We start from the raw sequence: 24589 nt of genomic DNA on the forward strand, positions 1-24589 counted from the left end.
CTGGTCTGATTTGAAAAATTCATTCCGATGTTGGATAACCCATTTATCGAGGAAGGCTAAAGGCTAATATATCATCACGCTAAGACCAACAGGAGCGCAGCACTGCGGGTAAAACCGCGGAGCACAGCAAGTTACAACTAAAGGTGTACGATTCCAACAATATTCAAGTTAAATATAAAGAATCTTAAGAAACTGTATTAAGACATCAATGGCATCAAATTTTCTTTTCGGTCCAATCTAAAACCCACCTGATCAGAAAGTATAACAGTGCCAACGTGCAAAGTGAACACGCATTTGGACGTTGCACGTATCCGTTGATTCGCGTCACATTTGTGTAACGCGATCGAAGCGCCCTCCGTCATGCTTGTCGCGTCTTGGGATGTGGGTTTTGTTGACTAGTATTGGGATATAAATTAAAATAAATAAATATTCAGGACAATTTTCACACACGGCACGATCTGATCCCATACTAAGCTTTCGCTTGTATTATGGAAACCAGATGGCTGATAAACATATATATATATAATTTTTTAAATAAATACTTATATAGATAATTAACACCCAGACACAGAGCAAACATCTATGTTCATCACACAAATATTTGCCCCGGGTGGGAATCGAACCCACGACCTCTGGCTTGGAAGGCAGGGCCACTACCAACCAAGCCAACCGGTCAGTCGATTACAATTTATAAAGAATAGAAAAGCATTTCAATGCCATAAAACCAAAAATATCAAATTCAACATATTATTGGGATTTTAGCAATACGTTAACAAAACTGAGTGAATTTTTGAAGTGAAACTTCTTTAGGCGCATTGAGAGTAAAATTGCAAGGTCGCTTCATGGCAAGATCGTCACGTCATGGAGTAAGGCGACGATTTTGGTATATTTTAATCTTGCAAAAGAAGTTTCACTTATGACACGTGTGCTCTGCACACACGCTCTTTTTTTAGAATAGAAAAAATAGATTACGAGGCAGGATTCGAACCCGCGTCTTTCCTTGCCGTGGCGATTCCTGACCTCTCGGCCACCCGTGATTCCGCCAGAGCAATCGTATTTAGATTTCTTAGGAATTGAAATATGTATTTTCTATATCAACCTTACATAGCAATGGTTTTTGACAGAGAAGTTAAAATACATAACATAATATGCCAAAAATGTGGGAAAATAATAACATGTACGACTAGCTTTTCACCCGCGGCTTTGTCCACAATACCGTCAAAGGAAATTCCCATAGGAATAAGATGTTTCACCGAGATAAAAAAACTGACGTTTCTTTGTATGAAAGGATCACAGAACAGTAAAATTACTGTTCTGTGGAAAGGATGTTACATTAAATAGTTTTAATTCAAATAAGTTTAATTATTTTTAATCATAGGCATTGTAAAAGTTTTGCGGACTTATGAAGTACAAAAAAAAACAAATTACTACATTGGAATACATTTATTTTCATATCTACTTAATAATAAAATACAATTCTGACTTACTAACTACAGTATATATATTACATTATTACGTATTACAATAGACAATTCTATTTTAGGAACATTTTTACCATACTATATTATACTAATGTTACAAAAATATTTCACAAGTTTACACACAACCATTTTTAACTACAATTAATATTTTAAATCATTCACATAACTACTTGTTAACAACTACAAAAAAAAATTTAAATTACAAATATTTTACTAAGACCGTCATTTACTAATCGAATAACTTTAAAAAATCTGATAATTATTATTTTAATTTAAAAACAAAATAAAAAAAAACATTGCATAGGTTTAGTTCGTTTGCTCAAAGTATAAGTGGATTCAGTACGTATCCACTATGCATGGATGTCGAAAAAATAACATGAAATTTCTCTTGGTGTGGTATATTAAATAGTTAAATAAATAAATAAATTTCTTTACTCAATTACATACCTTTATTAAATACCTACACATCCATATCAGAAAATATATTTTTACCTCTATGTAGTGGTACTATAAGAAATCAATCTATAATAATAGATAGCTTAACTTTCTTTTTTCAGTAACACTTACTATGTATATACACATTCACTATCTACACTAACACTAACACTACCACTTTGATACCTCTAGCGAAGTGTGTGCCTGCAACAGATGTCTACAGCGGGACAACTCGTCGCTGATCGCACGCAATGCCTCCTCCATTTTTTCGGACGTCGATGTGTGTCTGTGAAATAAAATAAAAATATAAAAACGACGTGTGGCACTCGGGGACTGCCGCGGTAGAGCTATTGCATGCTATTGCATATGCCTTCAAGCCACACCTCCGCGCCCGTCGGAGTGGGGAGCGTGAGGTTTTTTCGTTACGGAATTTCTCGATTCGGTCCCCGCGCTCACGGCCCGCGATATAAGCTATGCAATAGCTTAAAATAAAAATATAAAAATTGTCAAATTATATTAATGCGAATGCTTTTTTCAAGCATACTGACGTCGACAAGCACGATAATAATAAGTGAATAATTATTTTATAACATTTGGAACTAAGTTTTGGGAAATATGCCAGACAAAAGAAAAATTCTTTTAAATAGAGATGAAGTCATTTTTACACTTTTAGTCTAATCTCGGTTTTACAATATAAACCTACCGTCTAACATTGGTGATATTGTCGTCTGGTGATTGAGTTTCTCCGATTGATTGTCTGCCTAAAAATGTAAATAAAAAAAATATGAAAAAATGTACATAAGGTTATTTTGAAACAGGTTAATTAGTAGAAAATAACCTTACATTATAAAACGGGATTTGGTCTTTAAGTGAAATTCATGAGTAATGATTACAAAATTAAAAAAGATACAAATAAAATTATTTTTTTCTTAATAAATAATAAAAAACACTAACGTTCCTGCACAGGCAATTCTCCTTCGCTCAAAGACCCGTAGTCGGTGGTCGAACGCGGCGTTAGATCGCTCTGTGTGCACGTGCCCTTATCCTCGCCGGGGGACAAAATTGGGCTTGTTACTGTAAAAATATGTCTTTTATATAATTTTGTTCTTAATCATGGTAATATAGGTTTTACTGTTAGTTCCTTGCAGTACTCTTAATTAATAACCATGATTCTAAAGGCTAAATCCAATAATGTTAAAGATTATAATTACTGTATACAAATTCAAAATAATTAATTCTGATTACTGGTAAAGCGCTAGATATGGTCACAACCTACTGTGCTGCATAAATTGTTTTAATCATTCAACATCCATACAATGTGTACAAATATTAGAAAATAAAATAAATTAATTGCTTCAGATTATATTAACTTAATAAACCAATATCACTTTGATATTAATGCAATATTTACAAATACAAGTCAATAACTGCGTTAAAAACAACCGACTTCAAACTTGCACTTGCAACATTTACAAATACAGACAAAAATGCTCATAAAATAAAAACTACTGGGCCTATCCGAATAAAATTTTTATGGGACCAATTCGACACCATCCCGCATCGAACAAAAAAAGAATCACGTAAATCGGTTCAGAAACCACGGAGTAATCGGTGTACATACATAAAAAAAAAAAAAAAAAACATACCGGCCGAATTGATAACCTCCTCCTTTTTTTGAAGTCGGTTAAAAATAAATAAATTGCTACAGATTAACAAAATTAATTGATATCACTGATTGATCACATAATTTGGATTCTCACCTTCCCTCTCAGAAGGTGCATCAGTGAGCGACGACACATCGCAAGGCGTGTCGGGTGACACAGCTTGTAGTTTCGCCGAACCAGACACTATATAGGTACCACGGCTTGGCGTAGATGTTCTACAAGCAGGGTTGTACACGCAGGGACTGGTTTCTCTATCTGTGGTGTACATTTTGTATGAGGAGGCTACAGGGTTCTTATGTTGGACCTTTGCTATTTATATTGTATAGAAATAGTAAATTTGTATTAAAGATTAAAATGAAAGATCAAAGTATTTACGTTTGTTTTTAGTTATTATTGTGACTTTATATTTCAAATTAATTGATGTATTACTAAGGCTACCTATGTAATTTATTGGCAGTATTTCAATTTATTAATAAGATCCTACTATAAACTGAAACAAAAGAATTCCACTAGAATCAATATTGAACTGAACTAATAATCCATACTATACAGGGTGTCCCAAAAAGTAGTGATGAACGGAAGCTGGGAGGTAGAGGACCAAGAGGGCTATCCGAATCACCCCCATGTGTGTTATGCGATTTTTCGTATTTTCGGAGTTATTACATTTTTTTCAATTTTTCATCTATCGCCGAGTACGATGAGATTTTTATTTATGGTGACGTGAATTATTGCGCTAGATGCTTGTTTTTTTTTGTGTGCTAAGCTGAAAGATAGGCCAATTCAGTATGGTAACATTTACTATCGTTAGATCTTCGAATGGAATAAAAAAAAGAATTAAATGCCAAGAAAGATAAAATTACCCAGTATGTTCATAACTTCAAGGGCCCATAAAAAAATAAAATCACATAAAAAAGGTTTTCCATTTGGCTTTTAAAAACTTGCTCTATCGATCAGGTAGCCACCATAAAAATTTCATTTTATTATTCTGAAGGCTTCAATCGAAAAATTGAAATCTAAATGTGGTAAGTGCAAAATTTTTATTAACATGATGATCATTAAAACCAATAAATAGGTGTTTAATTACCAGAATTTTTTTAAATAGCCCCGCTGTTGCTCAGTGCAAGTGCGACATCACCGTAAAAAGTTGTCTTTTAATTGTCTGAATGCTTTTTTATCATTTTTAATGGTTTCTTCTGCTACTATGAATTTCCGGGTTATTTTGTCCAAATTGGGGCATTCTCTCAAGTAGCCGAGGTCTTTTTAGTATCCCCATTGAAAAAAAATCAATGGGGTTTATTCGAGGGACCGTGGAGGCCAGGCTTTAAAGCAGGCGTCACCGGCGCATGCGCAGGCTGCAACGACCAATCCATCTTTCAGGGTATTTTTGCCCTTTAGCCTGGCCTCCACGGTCTCCGGACATAAACCCTATTGAATTTTTTCCGTGGGGATACTACAAAGACGAGAGACTGCCACAATTTGGACGAAATAACCCGGAAATTCATAGTAGCAGAAGAAACCATTAAAAATGATAAAAGAGCATTCAGACATTAAAAAGACAACTTTTTACGGTGATGTCGCACTTGCATTGAGCAACAGCGGGGCTATTTAAAAAAAATTCATTTTTAAACACCTATTTATTGGTTTTAATAATCATCATGTTAATAAAAATTTTGCACTTACCACATTTAGATTTCAATTTTTCGATTGAAGCCTTCAGAATAATAAAATGAAATTTTTAGGGTAGCTACCTGATCGATAGAGCAAGTTTTTAAAAGCCAAATGGAAAACCTTTTTTATGTGATTTTATTTTTTTATGGGCCCTTGAAGTTATGAACATACTGGGTAATTTTATCTTTCATAGCATTTAATTCTTTTTTTTATTCCATTCGAAGATCTAACGATAGTAAATGTTACCATACTGAATTGGCCTATCTTTCAGCTTAGCACACAAAAAAAAACAAGCATCTAGCGCAATAATTCACGTCACCATAAATAAAAATCTCATCGTACTCGGCGATAGATGAAAAATTGAAAAAAAATGTAATAACTCCGAAAATACGAAAAATCGCATAACACACATGGGGGTGATTCGGATAGCCCTCTAAGTCCTCTACCTCCCAGCTTCAGTATATCACTACTTTTTGGGACACCCTGTATCACTACATAGTATAAAACAAAGTCGCTTTCCCTGTCCCTATGTCCCTATGTCCCTTTGTACGCTTAAATCTTTGAAACTACGCAACGGATTTTGATGCGGTTTTTTTTAATAGATAGAGTGATTCAAGAGGAAGGTTTATATGTATAATAAGATCCATTAAGTAGTGGAGAAGTACTGTTAATTTTGAGGTTTCTAATGTGATGTCGTAAAAAATTACATTTATTCCGCTTACATTGCAAACGCAGGCTGAACCCTACGAGTTTTATCAAAATAATGTACTAAGTATTATACACATTGAAAAGGTCTACAGAAAAGTCCGCGATGGTATATGTCTATCTCTTATGGATAACCCACAATAACTTTTTTTTGTCATTTACTTTTTACGACAAATAATGGCTAATTTTCGAAGCGATTTTAACCAATACAGCATTAATCCTTAACCAATTAAATACCATGGATACATTGTTCATTTAATATACATCTATATGGCCCTTTACACCGTATGATTTAAGTGAATATTTTCGAAGATATTACAGATTTAAAAATTGCAGGACGTAGCGTTTGCGGCCGCCCGGCTATGTATTTTATACCCGTGCGATGCCGGAGGCCGGAGCGGGCCGCTATATTTTTATACCTATACAACGTTCACAATTTTTCTGTAGTGTATTTAGTATCAGCATTGCACCCGTGCGAAGCCGGGGCGGGTCGCTAGTAATATTATAAATGCGAAAGTAACTCTGTCTGTCTGTCTGTTACTCAATCACGCCTTAACTGCTGAACCAATTTGCATGAAATTTGGTGTAGAGATATTTTGATACCCGAGAAAGGACATAGGATATGTTTTATCCCGGAAATCCCACGGGAACGGGAACTATGCAGGTTTTTCTTTCTTCAGCGCGGGCGATGCCGCGGGTGGAAAGCTAGTACTACGATATATGCTACAAATAATAATTTAAGACATCAACTTACCAATCTCCACTCTAGGACCATAAAGAATCTTATTATCACCACAACTACACTTTCTAAACTTGCTATTAGAAGCAGTGGTAGTAAACCGTAGTGTTCCACTGCAAGAACGAAACATGGCGACCCCGCGACGAGCATAGATTGGGCAAGTGCAAATTCTCACTGATTGCTCGCATATATCTAAAATATAAATAAGTAAATATGTATAAGAATTTAAGATGAATATATGAACATAAAGAGTACACAAATAATTAAAAATGCATGCTAAAAACATGAACACTGCATACTTTTATAAGATAATGACAAAAAAGTAGAAACTTATGCAAAGAATATTGTAGACAGACATTTAAAAATTTTCTTAAATCTATTGAATGGAGAATACAATAGTTTGAAGAATATAAATAGCGAACCTAAATTATTTAGATTAGTTGCAGCTTGTTGGATTATTTCATCAGTACCCACGCCTGTATCTCTAAACTCATTTCTAGCTTCTCTATATTCAGTAATAGGATCAACTCCAGTCGATACATATTTATTTCCTTTTACCTTAGTATCAACATTTGCAACCGAATTTGGTTCTTTCTTCAACATTTTTGTCAAACTATCCGTTAAATTCGCAAAGGAATTATCCACTGGTTTATTGAAACTTTCATTCACTTTAATATCCATAGTCGAGTCGCTTTTTTCATGAACAGTTTCATTAATTAACTTCCCGCTGACCCGTTTTATAGTTTCTTTGGTGAAATTAAAGTCATCACTTGAAGTACCAACTGTTGCCTCTTTATTTTCTTCTGGTTCATTAGAATTATTACGTTTTGTATTAACATCTTCTTTTGTCTGTTCATTATTATAGATATCACTATTATGTGTACTCGTCGGATATTCAAAATCCGATCTATTCTCTATGTATCGGGAAGATCGTCTTGATTTATCTTTAATACTATTGGCTATGGATAGTCGATTTTCGTCTATAGTTGATTCAGCGTCACTTCTTTCAAATTCTGTACACCATTCGTGGGTGCTTTTTGATGAATTTAGACGCCTAGTTCTTATGAGATAGTCATCATCTCTCGGTGATGGTGATTGGCTGAAAATGGAATCTTATTTCATCACTCCAATAAAAACATAACATTATACACTATTATTAGTTGATTTTTTATATAAATAAGTAATATACAAACCACTCTAGTGATTCGTTGTATCTGCATTCGGTTGGCATCTTTCCACAGAAGGACTTTGTTTTATTTTGTGATCTTTTAATACGTCCATTTTCTTCCGTATCCTGAGACTGTCTAACATTATCCCCCTAGAAGTCAATATCAATGTAGAAACATACTTTTCTTAACATAAATTGATTACACTACTTATACATACTTCTACACGAATTTATAAAAAATAGAAAAATATATATATTTATTAGTAGTATTTACTTGATAAAAATGACTTACTATCGATTGCTTCAGACTATTTAACTGCGCTTGGAGATCAGCTATCTGATTCATAATGGCGCTCTTTTTCGGAGACTCCTTTTAAAGAAAAAAAAATCAAATAGGTATTACACTACTGCTGTAAAATATTACTAATATTTAATATTTTTATATAATATGCTACATATTAAGCTACATCACTGTAAATATCATCGGAATCAGTTTTAAAGACATACATCGTTAGAATCCCGACTTCTATGCGTGTCCGTATAACCGCTATCATCTGACATCCTGTTCATTTTATCTGTACTGATATCTTGCGCTTTGTCTGATTGAGATGATGCTGAGTTGTTTGGGACTATCAGTTGAAATTGGCAGTGGTACTGGAAGATATTAAAGAAATAGAAGATATAATAATTATATCTAGATTCAGACATTGTACAAATAAATCGTATATCGAGCACACACATACGCAATGTATGCATATACATATAAACAAAACAACATACAGAACTGTAGGAAAAAAATTTGAATAGAAAAAATTATTGTATAGAATTCCTTTCAGAATTAATATGCTCGTATTTCTTTGTTAAGTTTTCAGGAAACTGCATTGATTTATAAAATTACATACCATTGAAGAATCGTCGGCGTTTGATAGAGTCATATTCGAGTCCGGAACGGCCATTTGTCTCTCTTGTTCCTCACGTTTTATCTTGTAAAAATTAAATTTTTGTAAGGAATTTTAAGATGACATCCAGAATAAACTATACTTACTTCAAAATTTACACTCTAAATTAAACTTGAAATCTTGCTCATAAATATTAATAATGCCTTACATTTAAATTATTGAGGTGTTTTTCAATAGCATTAGCAATATCACTTGACATTTCTGCAGCTTTCGCTCGCATCTCCAGATCTGCACCACGACTCTTTTCCAGTCTTAGTTGTACTGCTAACTGTTCTGGAATTGTTTAGAAAAAAAAAATTACAGTAACTACCATGTAGACAGTCCAAATTTATAATTTTTTTTAGCATGTTGAATGTATATCTATGAATTGGATAATATTTTGGTTTTATAACATTAAAATACTTTTTAATTTTTAAAGAATAGAAAAAGTTCAATCACGATGCGGAATTCGAATCCGCGTCTTTTATATTTCAGGACAATTTTCACACACCGCACGATCTGATCCCATACTAAGCTTTCGCTTAAACCAGATGGCGGATAAACATACATATATAAATTTAAATAAATACTTATATAGATAATTAACACCCACACACACAGCAAACATCTATATTCATCACACAAATATTTGCCAGGTGGGAATCGAACCCACGACCTCTAGCTCGGAAGGCAGGGTCACTACCAACCAAGCCAACCGGTCAGTCTTCCACTTTTCTTCTTTCACCATGTATCTATTCTACAACCCACAAAGAAAAAGTAAAGACATATTTTTATTCTATTGTAAGTTTTGTATCGGTCAATTAGGGAAAGCTGGCATGTTCACAGTACTCACACTTATGCAATTTCACTTACAGTATGTTCAAAAATAAATGCGACTCTAGTTTCATTTTAGACTTGAATTGTAAAATGGGTGCGTTGTAGATATATATATATATACTAGCTGGTGCGTTGTGCGCGGGCTGCAAGCAGCCCGCGAGCCCCTTTTGCCCCTGGGTTGAAGCAATAGGGCAGTCATTTGAAAATGCATTCGAATTTTCTGTCCATTTGTTACATCTGCTAACAGCGATTCTATAGTCAGTCGGTAATGCTTATAATTCCCCATTCAAGTATTTTCCACTCCGTCAACTCTAACTCTATCACTAATTTCTCTTTCAGTTTTGAACGCCTTCGATAAAGAAAGCGATTTTTTTAACAGAAGCAATAATGAAAATAGAAGAAATGAAAAAAATGATTTCGAAATTTGCAAAACGTGTTTTTAAAAGATAAAATACAAAATAAGATACCTAAATAATGTGTTTTAATTTCATTGAATATGTTCATATACCTACTTGAATAAAAATGGTTACCTCTTGTCTTGTTTATAAACTAACAAAAAACTGAATTATATAAAGTCCCCCTGTCGAGTGTAGCTGATATTAAAATGTAAAAGCTCGAAATTACACTACATACAATTACAATTAACAAATAGTTAATTGTTATCGTCATTTTTCCTTATCTAGTTACAATTTGAATTGAATTTTGTTGATTTTTTATTGAAGTTGTTTTCTGAATATTTCTAATCCCTTTGGTATTTTAGTGATTTAGCTGTAAGCCAACAATTTAAATACCTAGTTAGGACTATTAATTAGTTAAAATCTTTAGTTTAGTTTTCTTTTATTCATTCATCAGTGCTATTTTTTTGATTCTATCATTTTAAAATTTTTATATGATAAGGAAGTATAGGTAACTACCTACGGAATTAGGTGTTACGAAGTCTACCTACCTTTATTATTAATACCTACGTTATAAAAAAATATAGTTATAAATTATAAATCATTATAAATAAATATAAATATAATAATATATAGGTAATGCTACATCGCCATTATTTCATCTTACACTTACATGGTAGAATTTTTTAATTTAAGTTCTTCATACACTGTTTTTGAATCGAACATGTGAAAAATGAATCAAGATCATTAATTAAATGGCTTAAGAAAAAGCTAATTTTAAGTAGGTACTAAACATTATCTTGTGTAGTAGATGGTAGGCAATTATCTAATCAAATCTACATAGATTAATTATATTAAGTTTCATAATATTAATTATAATTATTATTTTTGAATTTGAATTGCGAATAAAACAACAATAATTGAAAGTAAAATTATTTTATTAATTAACATGACTATAATATTATTCAACTAATGGTGACAGTACATAAGTAATACATTTTTTTTTTCATTTTTAAAGAAAATCTACAGGTATAAAATATAAATTTATACAAAATCAAAATAACAAAAAACGAATAACATACAACTTAAATAAAATCTATACATAAAAAAAACGTAGGAAAATATACTGATTAACACTTGGGGCGTGATCTACAAAATAATAATCGAAGAAAATACGCTACCCCGAGCTAAACGCAAACAGTACTGCATTGATTAACTTGCAAATTTTGAATAAATATTATAAACAGGTCGGATCAACATAATATAGGCTATACATATTATAAATAACATCGTTCCTTAGAACTGGTCTTAACCAATAGGAGCGTAGCAATACGGGTAAAGCCGTGGGGCACGCTGGTGGTCTGCTGTTTCGTGCTTTCACGTGTTTCTTCTTAGTATCGCTGCTTTGACCGCCTGGTGCGTCTGGCTGAAATTGTTTAAAATATGAATATTTTTGTTATCCTTTTTCACATGCATGAGTATGAGTATCAATCAAAAATCAAGAGTCCCATAGTAAAGATTCGATTGAAATTTAATTTATGAATTAGATATATAAATTCTTGCAAGACTCGACCTTGTTTTTAACAATAATGTTTATTATAAAACTCATTGTTTGTGTAATAGTATAAAATAATTAATAAAGAATTAGGTTTCTAATAGTTACAAAATATCAATAGTTTATCTTCTTTATATATATTTGTATTTCTGACAAAATACAATGCATTTAATTATACAAAATAATTTAACAAAGCGTAATAACACATTGAAGAACATATTCACATTGAAGAAACTATTTTGATATCAATAGGTACTTGATGTAGTTTCATTGTTTCATAAACATAAATTAGGCCAAAAATATAATTAATATATTTACCTGGTGAATCCATTTTTTACGAATATACATATATTATGTACTATCAAAGCTTGTTTTATATATGAAGAATATTTTGAATTCATTTCCTTTTATTAGCAATGTCATTCCTCCTCCTGATGAAACATGTACGAGCAATTTGCAGCATTTCTGAAAAAAAAATCCACATTTATTTAAAACCTTCAATTTGGCAAAACTAAATCGTAAAGATTTGATAATTGGGACCACATTGCAGGCAGCTTTTTTTTCAAATATAAAAAAAGAATTCTCAAAATCGGTGTTATCCCACTGAAAAGCCAATTGAGAACTTCCTCCTGTTTCGAAATCGATTAAAATGTAAATTTAATCATGATATTTATGCAGTTTAAATGTTTCACAAACAGGAATTAGGCCAATTTCTTAACTTGTGATTCAATTATTTTTTTATCGAAATTAAAGACTTATTCTATACCTTATATTATGTAAAATATTTTAACCTCGAAATCCTTTTATTGGTAAAATAAGTACTTAGTGTCTTTCTTCCTATGGATGAAACTGGTCTTTTATATTTTTCTATTTCTGCTGGGAATCATTGTGGCGTTTCTGAAAAAAAAAATATAAATTTGATTATTCTCATTTTTTATCACTGGCAATCAATTTAAACGTGAGTTATGCATCCATAGTTTTGTCTAATCAAGATATGTTTTTTTAATTCTTCATTTTACACAAACAGGAATTATGCCAACAAATATAATATACTCAACTTGTGATTGAATGTACCTAGTCATATTGTTGTCCTATGTATCTGGAAAATATAAATTATATCAAGTTGTTTCATAATTTTAGAAAGCTAATTAAAAGGTTATAAGAGATATATTATAAAAACCTATGACAAATATCCGCAAAAAAGGAACACTCTTTTCAATTTTCTTACTGGCAGTGAGGTGTTTCACATCATACTGAGCAAATGAGATCTGAAACTTTCTGTATTAATGCAAAACTACCACCTCCTCCTTTATCCAGGCTTGGGACTGGCTGCGATGAGGTAGAATAAAATAATATGATAAAATTTATTCTATTCACCCTCAAACACAGGCGGAGTTACCTAACTACTTTCTAACTACTCAATATACACTAATCTACTTAACTATAAAAGTAAAACTATTATACTTAACTATAAAAGAAAAAAAATTGTAAAGTGTGTTATGAATGACACGTGTTTAAGTAAAGCGTTATGCATGTAATAAAATAAAATAAATATAACCATGATTCTATCAAAAATACATATGTTTACACGTAAATAAAATATATGAATAAAATATCTACATTAATAATTTACACGATCTAAATTAATTTACTCTAGTCTATATAAAACTAAACTTAATTGATTTTATGTACAATAAATATAATTTGTGTTGTGCATGTAAGTTTATGTTAAAAAACAAAATTGATTGATCTACATAGAAAATTGAAGCATAGCGAGACAAAATATTGAAATATTACTGTAAAATGCGCTCAGCGAATGTAAAAGTACGATATTAGAAGTAATGATGTAGCGCGTTGTAGGTACTGTAAATATACGTCGGACGTGATGCAATTCATAAAAATGAAATTACAGCCCTCCGAATAGAATAACGATGGATTATGAAAGACAATAGCGGACACTTAATCCAACGGAAGGTATGAGATCCGCGGACGGTACCGGGTCGCTGTCGAGCGGAAATGCGCGCAAGCGGCCCCCGAGTTGGACACGCATTTCCACCTGTCACCGAGCCGATAAGGTCTATTCAAATCCAATTAAATTCCTATGAACCAAGCAGCTGCTATGACTTGCATATCCATGGCATTATAAGATATAAGAAATGTTCAGTCAATTTTATAAATTACTGTCACCGACACTGACATATAAATACTCGACAATGCGTACAACCTTAAAACCAATAACAAACTTATACATTCGCTCTCGTATTTTACTTTAATACAAATAATGTTACACAGTGTTTCAACTTTAACGTAGAATCAATTCGTTTTTTAATATAAGTGTCGTGATGATAAAAGAGTTCATAAAAAATACGCACAATGTAAACGTTGGCAACATGATTTGATTTTAATAATTGATTTTTCTGATATAGAACGGAGGTGAACAATTTCATTCCAGGAAGCCGAGTGTGTAATGCTTGCAAGTGTAACTCGTGTCAATCTACCAATGAATTGCAAAGTGAATAGTGTAATGCGTGGTGGGAAATCCCTAAAGTAACTGTGGAATGACGACGTTATTAACGTAAGGTTTACCGTCTATTAATTTTTCCCTATGTACAAGAAGCATTAAATCGTTCCTATCCCGTACGCGACCTAATGCCACGTACAACTGTCCGTGACTGAAGACATCCGATCTTAAATCAATGCCAACCCTATTAATGGTTTGGCCTTGACTCTTGTGAATGGTCATTGCATAGCACACCTGAAGGGGAAATTGCAATCGACACATTTCTATCGGACTATTATGATCAATGGGGGCTTTGAACATGATTCGCGGTATAAAAAATAATTCGGCTATTCCCGGTTTCTGAACTGTTATCAATCGAGGTGAAGTCCCTACGATTATAACTTTCGTACCATTAACTAAATGATCCGAAAAACTAAGGTTACGTATTATCATGCAAATGCATCCTACTTTTAATGTGAGATCGTGTTCTGGTATACCTTTAGGGTGCATACTATTCAACACGTCCACGCCTAAATACAATTCGTCAGTGTCATCCGTGGCCGTTTTATCTACTGAATAGAAATGTAAAAGATCGCCTGGCAAACGGTCTAATACAGTTCTATTTATTTCCCTAATATTAGAATTGTGAGTTGAAAGAATGGCTCTACCTATGCAAACTTCTGGCTCGTGTTCTAAAAGGAAATCCGAAAAAACAAAATTAATTAACTCATTTAAATCTGTAGTAAATGATAAAAGTGAAAGGTCTATTAAATTTTGACAAGATCTGCCGACCTTTACCGAATGTAAAGGCAAATTGTTAGAACCTATTTGAAGCAAAAAATCGGAAAATACACTATCTTCACTACACCTCTGAGGTGTAGTTAGTGAAAACGTCTTTAAACTCTGCCATAAGGGCGATGATTTTACCGAGGCATTAAATATATCGGAATGACACTTGGCGTTGGTAACTACTGGTGGAATCTGACGAAAGTCTCCGGCAAAGATGATAACCTTTCCCCCGAAACTTTTATTAGACTTTGTCAAGTCTTGCAAAGACCTATCTAACAAATGAATGAGGTACTTGTGTACCATCGGCGCTTCGTCGTAAATAATTAAATCGGAGTGTAGTATGAGTTCAGCTCTCTGGGTTCCGTTTGTTACATACCAGTACCCTAAATCGTCAATAGCGCTCAACGGATACCTAAACATACTGTGCGCGGTCATACCGCCTACATAGTTCTGCGCGGCAATACCTGAACTCGCAGTGCACAAAACTACACCGTTGAGTACGCCCCTCACGTACGCTGCTATCGTATTTAAAAGCAACGTTTTACCAGTGCCTGCCGGACCGTCTATATAAATAGCACTTTCGTTACTATTGCGAAAAACATCATCAGTTAGCAAATTTTGCACATATTCGAACACTTGCCGCTGGTCATGAGACAGCTTGGGTGTCCAAATATCTACAAATTCGCGTAACCCGTCTGCATCGTGTAGAGCCTTCTCACGGCCTAATTCGGTAGTGTCATCGCGCGCGACAGGCAAACCCTGCTCTAACAAACACGTACCATGTTTTCGCAATAGACGGTCAATTTGAACCAAGGCCTGGGTGTACGCTCTATCCGGATCGTTATCTACGCGGTTAAGGATGTCTTCAGCCAGCTCATTTTTAAATTTTTCCCACAGTGTCGCTACTGCTACCCCGTTAACAGCCAATAATACGAAAAAGTTACGCAGGCGTGGTCCGGTCAAAAAACATGAAGCTTCCTGCATAGCTATCTCGTATTCGGCTTCATCGTTGGCGATCCCAACGGCTTTAGCGGCTTCCTGGAATGTGTTACAATTTGGACCACCCAAATTATAAAGATCCCTGTAACTACGGCAGGGGTGTAAAGCTAACAGTAATCTTAAATAAAATTGTTCACCTCTGTTGGGCGCGACCCAAAATAAACGCGTCACTATTTCTCCCCTCTGTCTTTTAGTCAAAAATTTTCCGTTATTCATTTCGTAAATGATTGTATTTTTTGTTGAGGGGCGGCTTGAATGAACTATGTACCTCTCGTAAAAATCTAAATATGTTAACCTATCAAATTCTTCACCGAGGGGACGATTAAAATACGTGATGAGATCTGAATCTGAATTTTTAACCGCACGTTCTTCATTTCCCGCCTTAAAAAAAACAGACTGGTGATTTTCTAAATGAACATCTAACATTTTTACAGTGGGCTCACGTCCCGTGACGTCAAACTCAAAAACTCTCCAAGCAGCCTCACCAGAACCGATGTATCGTTTTGTGACGTACTGTTCTATTTCATTATTTTTGTGTTCATCTGGAACAATGGCGACTCGAGCCTCGTCTGGACCTTTGGTCATATATTTGAAAAGATATTTAATTACAGTTCGAGTGGACACTGATTCTAAATTTAAATGACAATCGTATCTAAGGAGAAGGGCAGCGTTGTATGGTACTATCCACAAATCACTAATTTCTACATCCCTCCCTCTGTATTTAATGGTGGCTGTATTTTTACTGTTACGCTTTAAATTTATAAACCCTTTATCATTACAATGTGTGACCTCTGTCTCTGGTTTTGGGAAATAGCTTGTACATTTTTTTTTTTCACTATCCCAACATTTTAAATCTGTCCTATGCGGTGGACCGCATGGACCATGAACCATATAATCTAAAACGGCTTTCCTCAATTTTCCATCAGCTTCTGAAGCGTCAGGAATATCTGCTCTAATAAATTTATCTACATCAGTACCGTGAACGGGGCCACCACCCTCGACTGCAAAACAGATATGAGCGTGTGGTAATCCCCGTTTTTGGAACTCTATTACATATAAAATATAAACAATTTTACCAAACCAAACCCCTGTGCGAAGATCCCTCAAAAGTTGTTGCAATTTAATATTAAAAACTCTAGCACAAATTGAAGGCGTATTATGATGACCTGTTGTTGAATTTTGTATTTCAGGCCATTTGGGATTGCAAGTTAAAGTTAAAAGAAAAGATGGCAATCCTAATCTGTTAACTACTGCCATTGCATCCATATACTTTTGCTTCATATATCTAGGCCCCCCCGTGTAACTACTCGGCAAATAAACTCTACCAGGCACAACCCCACCCTCTCCTCGAATAGTCTCATCTACACTGATCTGTTGTAATACTGACTCTACTTCTCTTAATGGAGCGGAACGGAGAGCATTATCCGTGTTACCTTTTTGGATGTTATACAAGTAACGAAGTCTTTCTTCTAAAATCCTACATTGCATATCAACTAACCACTCTTCGGACAAACGATTATAATCGTTGAAACGGGGTTCGCTCAGAAGGAGGCATCTAACGTATTTGTTCTGGGTTAGTTTTGCTCCATTATTGTCCGTTTTGTTAGGAAACCATCCAGGGTTACCGTGCGGATACAATAATGGATATTGAAAAGTTTCATATAAGGGGTGCATTATATCAACTGTGTGAGGCTTTTTGTCGCCAATTTTCCAGATTGCAATGGCGCGCGGAATGTAGCGCTCCTGCTCATTGCTTATAATGGCAGCAATCTCGTTGCCCAAAGGCATATCACCGAGAATGTTGCCATGTGTGCGTCGTGTGGTGTGTTCAAAAATGAGGTGTGCGTGGTCGGATGGTTCTTGGCTCAGCCGCTTGAAGCACTCTATATAAGGGTTATGACTATGCAAGAAATTTGTGATGGACCGAATAACTGTTAAATCTAGATTTAAATTTGAAGCGACGCTCTCTCGCTCACTGTTATCATAAATATAAAGTCCAGCCGGGTTAGTAGTTTCTGAGTACGCAAGATCGAAAACTCTGTGATAAACCCTCCCTTGAATTTTTAAAAATGATACCCCCGTTGTTGGATGTTGAAATCCGTGTGAAACACCTAACGCACTAAAAGCAAATAAATTATTATAAGCCCTCGGTTTATGCAAAAAGGAAGGAAAGCTATAAAATGGTTCATTTAAAGGCGGGAAATTTTGAACATTATAAGCGCCAGCCCCACAACACCACTTGATACGATTCTTTTCTTCAAAGAACAATCTAGCATTACAGTACCTACACAAAAACGCTTCCCTATCTAATAATGAAATGTTTTTAAAACTATACAATTTGACGACAGTTAAGCCGTCGCCACTCTTTGTACCTATTAAATTGGTGGAATTCCGTAATTCAACGTCTAAATTTCGATTTATTTCATTGTACCTATCTACTGCTTGCTTATTAACCTCTGGGTTATTTTGACTATACTTTTGAACCGCTTGCCTATTAACCTCTGGGTTACTTTGACTATACTTTTGAACGGCTTGCCTATTAACTTCTGGATTACTCTGACTATACTTCTGAACTGCCTGCCTATTAACCTCTGGATGATTTTTATTATATTTTTGAACTGCCTGCCTATGAACCTCGGGATGTTTTTTATTATATTTTGAAACCGCTTTTATATGAGCATCCGCGTCTATCGATCGCCTACCTGGTCGTCCCCTTTTACGTCCTAGCTCTACTGAATTTATTGATGAACTATCATCCGAATCTAAGTTGATATTGTTTTGTTTGTGTGCTTTAGAAATATTTTTTTTAGCCGGTCTACCGCGTTTCCTACCTACATTACCAACGTCGGGTAATTTTGTGATGCAGACAACGGGTGTGAGTGTTGTTAATTTAGGGTCGCGAATATTTTTAAGTAATACTTTTGGTTTTAGGGAATTTAATTTAGGGTCATATTTTGGGGGTATACCTTTGTTAACTAAAACTACTGGCTTTAAAATAGATAATTTAGGGTCGCGAATATTTTTAAGTAAAATTATTGGTTTTAGGGAATTTAATTTAGGGTCATATTTTGGGGGTATACCTTTATTAACTAAAACTACTGGCTTTAAAATAGATAATTTAGGGTCGTCTACACTAACTAATTGGTCGTCTACACTAACTAATCGGTTGTCTACACTAACTAATTGGCAGTCTACACTAACTAATTGGTCATCTACACTAACTAATTGGTCATCTACACTAACTAATTGGTCATCTACACTAACTAATTGGTCATCTACACTAACTAATTGGTCATCTACACTAACTAATTGGTCATCTACACTAACTAATTCATTAATAATATTGACACTATGAAAATTATTTAAAATAATTTTATGAATTTGATATTGACTACCAAACGACGGATTCCAAAACAAAAATTTTGCAAGAGTATCTATATTGTCGCACTGAAAGAGACGTGCGGCTCCTACCGAATGCGGGTTATGGACGTATTTATTATTCGCGTCTACGTTATGGCTATTAAAGATAAAATATTTATTATTTGACCTCCAAAAAGATATTGTATTATTGGCGCCGGTGAAGAGGTAGCTATGTGTGGAGTCGTTGTGTGTAGTGCGAAATATTTTATTTTTTAGGATTAATTTTAACTGTAAAGTGTAAGTGGTTATGTCGCTGTCACATGTGGGAAACAGCCCGTTGTCGATCCAACTATCGTTGTCTGCCATCGATTTAATTTTAGCCAAATAGGTCCCTACACGTATATCAGAAGGCAATTCTTCAGGGTATAAATGAGGATGATTGTGCGCAACCCCAAGTGGTCTTATTTGAATATATAACATATCACCAAAGTCTAAAATAGTGTCTATATTTTCCCGAGAAAATACGGCTCTATTTAGAATAGAAGAATATACAGCCGCGCATGTTGCCATCGCGACACATTGTGCGTTGTTACCCTTAAACCGGGGATCGGCTTGATGCGTTGACCCTTTAATAATAATTTAACCGATTAAAATAATAATAAAAACAAAATTTTATCAGGTCAGAAGAAACATATTTATATGAATATAGAAACATTATATATATTATGTTAAGCAAATTGAAATGTTCCAAACAAAGAATGCATTGTATGATTATAAAATGAAAATCAGTATGAAAGGTGAAATTACCATTACCATTCTTAAACTTCTTAACACAAAAATTTCGATTAGATATCGGTTGAGATCCAAATTGTCCAAGGAGTCGAAACTACTCTAAAAAATATACGTAACTCGCTACGAAATACGAATAGAAAATGTAGCGTCATTGTAGGTTAAACTTACCTCGCAATCTATAAAAAAATATTCGCAACAATACTGAGACGCAGCAGTGTACTATGATTTAATATTATACTCGTATAATCAAACATATCTAGAATTATTTGACATGTTAATTTTAAAACTATGTACTTACGTAATATGGTGTACCTATTCTTTTATTAAGTCATAATATAGGTATAATTAACCGTATGAAATCAAAATCAATTCTTAATTATTACCTATCAATTCAAATTCTAGTAGTTATAGGTACTATACGATACAACTTAAAGTCGTTCTTCCGCCTCCAATACTATACTAAAACATTGTTTATATAAATCTTGCTTCTACAATAATTAATCTAAGTGTAAATTAATTTCGCTACAAAATTTGAAGAATGAGAAAAATGAATTTTGATTTTATTTAATTCTTATTAAACAATTGAAATTTAACCGAAAATTTCAATAATCCTATCTACTAATATCATAAATGCGAAAGTTTGTGAGGATGTGTGTGCGTTTGTTACTTTTTCACGCAAATACTACTGAACCGATTACAATGAAATTTAGCACACATATAACTTGGATTAACACAAAGAATAGATTTTATCCCGGAAATCCCACGGGAACGGAAACTATGCGGGTTTTTCTTTGAAAACGCGGGCGAAGCCGCGGGCGGAAAGCTATTTTATCTATACATATAAATTATAAGCATTACATTACAAAATAAATATAATACGTTCAATTCCATAAAAAGAAAATAGGTAGGTATGTATCACTATAACGTAAGTTAATACAGAACAGTAGGTACATAACATGTCTAAGACAATATTATCATGATTTATAATAACCATTATTTTTACTATTTAAGGATATTTACAATTTTGAATATAATATTGAAGGAATTACCTAATACATATTTATTTTCACAATTAATATACCTAACACAAAATGGCGACCGACGCCGACAACCGCGGCTGTGCCCGCTCATCGCACGACATTGCCGGTCCTCGATTCCCGCGCATTTTTTTACAACGAATTAGGAAAATAATATAGTACTGTTGCTTTGAAAACTCGGGCGAAGCCGCGGGCGCAAAGCTATTTTATCTATACATATAAGCATTGCATTACAAAATAATACGTTCATTTCCATAAAAAGAAAATAGATAAGGTATGTATCACTATAACGTAAGTTAATACAGAACAGTACATAACAATGTCAGAAACAATATTATCATGATATATGATAATCATTATTTTTACTATTTAAGGATATTTACAATTTTGAATATAATATTTAAGGAATTACCTAATATTTGATTTATTTTCACAATTAATATACCTAACACACAAAATGGCGACCGACGCCGACAACCGCGGCTGCGCCCGCTCATCGCGCGACATTGGCGGTCCACGATGCCCGCGCATTTTTTTACAACGAATTAGGAAAAAAATATAGTAGTTAAAGAAAATTACTTTATTCTGTAATCGATTAGGTACATACGCAACTACATAATGAAAAATGTTTTTTAACACTACTTGACAACGGCAATTACGTACCTATTAGGATCATAAGCATTAGATAGGTACCAATTTCATAAAAAATCTTTGAATAATTATAAGAAATATCTACATACCTACTTATTTAGAACATTTCAATTTGCACAAAAAAGATAAACCTGATTGATTACCTAATAGAGCCCTATGAAAATATGTACCTATGTTAATAATTAGTTTTAATAAATTGAATAAAGCTTACCGGTAGCGATACACGCCATTGCCGCTGCGTTGCCGCCATTATTGCAAGAAGATGCTTGGAACATGTCGAGGGCACGAGATCACGTAGAATCTCGAAAAGTTACTGAAAACGATACATGAATATTTAAAAACAAAGCATTAAACAAACATCACTTGTTTTCACTAAAATACTTAATCAATTCATTAAATCCATAGAAAAAACAAAAGAATAAATCGTTATGAATAAGAGTGAAGACTTTTTGTATTTAATTACATAAATAAACTAATTAATATATTTAATCGTTAGTTAGTAAAATATATAAAGAAAACAAACTCAAATCATTATTCACTCCAAGTACAATATGTGAGCACTGAGCAATAATTAATGATAATATGTAAATCGACTTACCCTGAGAACAGGCGAAATGGTAAAGAAGGAGGAATGGCGCGGGCACAGAATATATACTCAGGGGAAAGCGCGAAATTCACCGGAAGTAAAAATCCAGACGCGACATATTGCAAACATTACGAAAAAGTGGGAATAGACAATTTCACAGTTTTGTAATTTTTTCATAATTAAAAATTCAATTTATATTTTGTGATTACGTAGGTATTTTGAATATCTCTTATGTTTATTATATATAACAAAAAAATAATTTCAAAATATCTGTTTAATATTAATATATTAATGGTATAAATATAATTCATACCTATTTTTTTTCATATTTAGAAGTTTTTTTACGAAAATATATTATAATATGTATTATAATTAATGAGTACTAATAATATTTTTTAAATAAATAGGTAGTAACTAATGTTTAATTTAATTTATACAATTATTATTCAAATAATTATAGAAGATTGTGTCTATACTTATAATAAATATCAAAGTCAAATAATGCTTTTTATAAACATAATCAAGAATTCAATATTTTTATAATTATTAAACACAACTATAATGTTTATGAAATTATTCTAAAGTAGACAAAAAATGTAACGTCTTGATTAAATTGCTTAATAATTAATTTTATTCAAGTTTTTTCTAATCTAAGAAAAACATATCCAATGCTGCCAACATTATATTTATTTTGGTCATAATAGCAATGATTTTAATTTTAATGCACTTGAATAAAAGTTATATGTGCTCGTAATTTTTTATTTCATTAAATCTGTTTTATTTATATGTCATTATATTTCTTTTAAAGATTGAATGAATTAAAGTCTTTCAATTGTTAATTTAATGTACTTTTTTACTATTGATACTAATGTCAATGTCAAATTTTAAATGATCATTGTAACGTCAAATGAATATGAATATTTATTTATGTCAACAAACAACTTTCCGAAAACAATTAAGAAAACGGCTTGATCTATGTACTCGTTTTACTATTATATTATGTAATAATTCTAATAAGACGTGTCGATACTAATAACGTTTGTTTCCAATAAGTTATTATAAAAATAAAACAACGATTAACAATGAATTAAAACATATATTTTTGTGATGAAAGAAGACTACAATGCCAAGTGTAAAACAAGTGAAATCTAATATGATCAGAGAGTATGAAAATGAAGAAAAACATAATTAAGTTTAATTTACCAAACATAAAGGAAATGTTTTATGATTTGCAGATGCTCACATTTTACATTTATTGAACATTCCAGAAAGTTATTAGTATTATTAATATTGAATAACTCAGACTGATTGACCCATTGATGGTATTATATTATAGATGAAAAATAGTAATAAAGTGTATAAATTTCAATTTGAATGACCATGATATCTCTGAAAACTTGATAGCTATTGTTACTGTACATTTTATACTTCTTACTATAATATAAAGAATATACTTAATAAGTGAAAGCCGTCTACATTTTAAACAACAATGTAACTTGCTATAAGAAAAAAGGAACCGAGTATAATAATTTGGCCATACTGTTTATCAATTTTAATTCACCAATAATCATCATACATTTAATATATCTATCCAAAAAATATCTTTCAAGAACAATGTAACTCGGGATCCCTGCAGAAGTCTTGACAAAAATATGAAATAAAAGTTACTGTCATTAAAATATTGATTTAAACATGGTACCTATCCCTACACCAAGTTATGTCAATAATTAAATTAAATAAATATGGTTTGAATATTATGTTTTCAGTGTAAATAAATATATGTATAATGAAAAAAGTTATTCATGTGTTTCATTTTCTTATTAATCTAGTGTCTGTTAGTGATAACTGATAATATTCATAAAGTAGAAACAAATGATTTATATTGCTATACAAATAATTTAAATCTCTTTCATATTATAATTTTTTAAATATATTTTACTGTTAGATAACTTTGCATAAGTATTGCACATGTTAAAGTAAGTAGGTATTCATTTATTAAATTCTCATTGAATACCTGTTGATAATTATTATTATTTCACGTTTATTTTTATTATTCTAATTTGAAATCATAATTACCTACTTATTTGAAGAGGGTACGTAGGTACCTACATTTTATTCACACTTTATTTTTATTACAACAATGGCGAAAGTTTAATGAAATAAAAAACCAGTATAATTATTATTAGGTATGTAATAGATCTATACTTATTACTATGTACAGGTATGAGGTACATGTTTAAATAAAGGAATAGTATAGGTAGGGTAGGGTACAACAACAAAAATAACGTGT

At 32.7% G+C, this 24589-nt stretch overlaps 1 protein-coding gene across 1 annotated transcript in view; it reads right to left on the minus strand.

The window, feature by feature from the left end:
- Positions 1–2058: 2058 nt before the first annotated feature.
- Positions 2059–24589, minus strand: part of LOC149487401 (uncharacterized) — a 34628-nt gene continuing 12097 nt past the window's right edge. The window contains exons 8-18 of the mRNA XM_089695990.1: positions 8968–9092; positions 8763–8843; positions 8368–8514; positions 8153–8230; positions 7886–8010; positions 7115–7791; positions 6708–6884; positions 3677–3835; positions 2871–2990; positions 2620–2677; positions 2059–2202 (exon numbers count right to left, since the gene is read on the minus strand). Of these exons, the coding sequence (XP_089552116.1) occupies positions 2088–2202; positions 2620–2677; positions 2871–2990; positions 3677–3835; positions 6708–6884; positions 7115–7791; positions 7886–8010; positions 8153–8230; positions 8368–8514; positions 8763–8843; positions 8968–9092 (1862 nt within the window). The 3' untranslated portion in view covers positions 2059–2087. The remainder of the gene's footprint in view (positions 2203–2619; positions 2678–2870; positions 2991–3676; positions 3836–6707; positions 6885–7114; positions 7792–7885; positions 8011–8152; positions 8231–8367; positions 8515–8762; positions 8844–8967; positions 9093–24589) is intronic.

This window comes from Colias philodice, chromosome 6 (genome assembly GCF_061535455.1).
Source record: "Colias philodice isolate Cphi_HAF_F1 chromosome 6, ilColPhil1 Martin Lab GWU primary, whole genome shotgun sequence".
Classification (NCBI taxonomy): domain Eukaryota; kingdom Metazoa; phylum Arthropoda; class Insecta; order Lepidoptera; family Pieridae; genus Colias; species Colias philodice.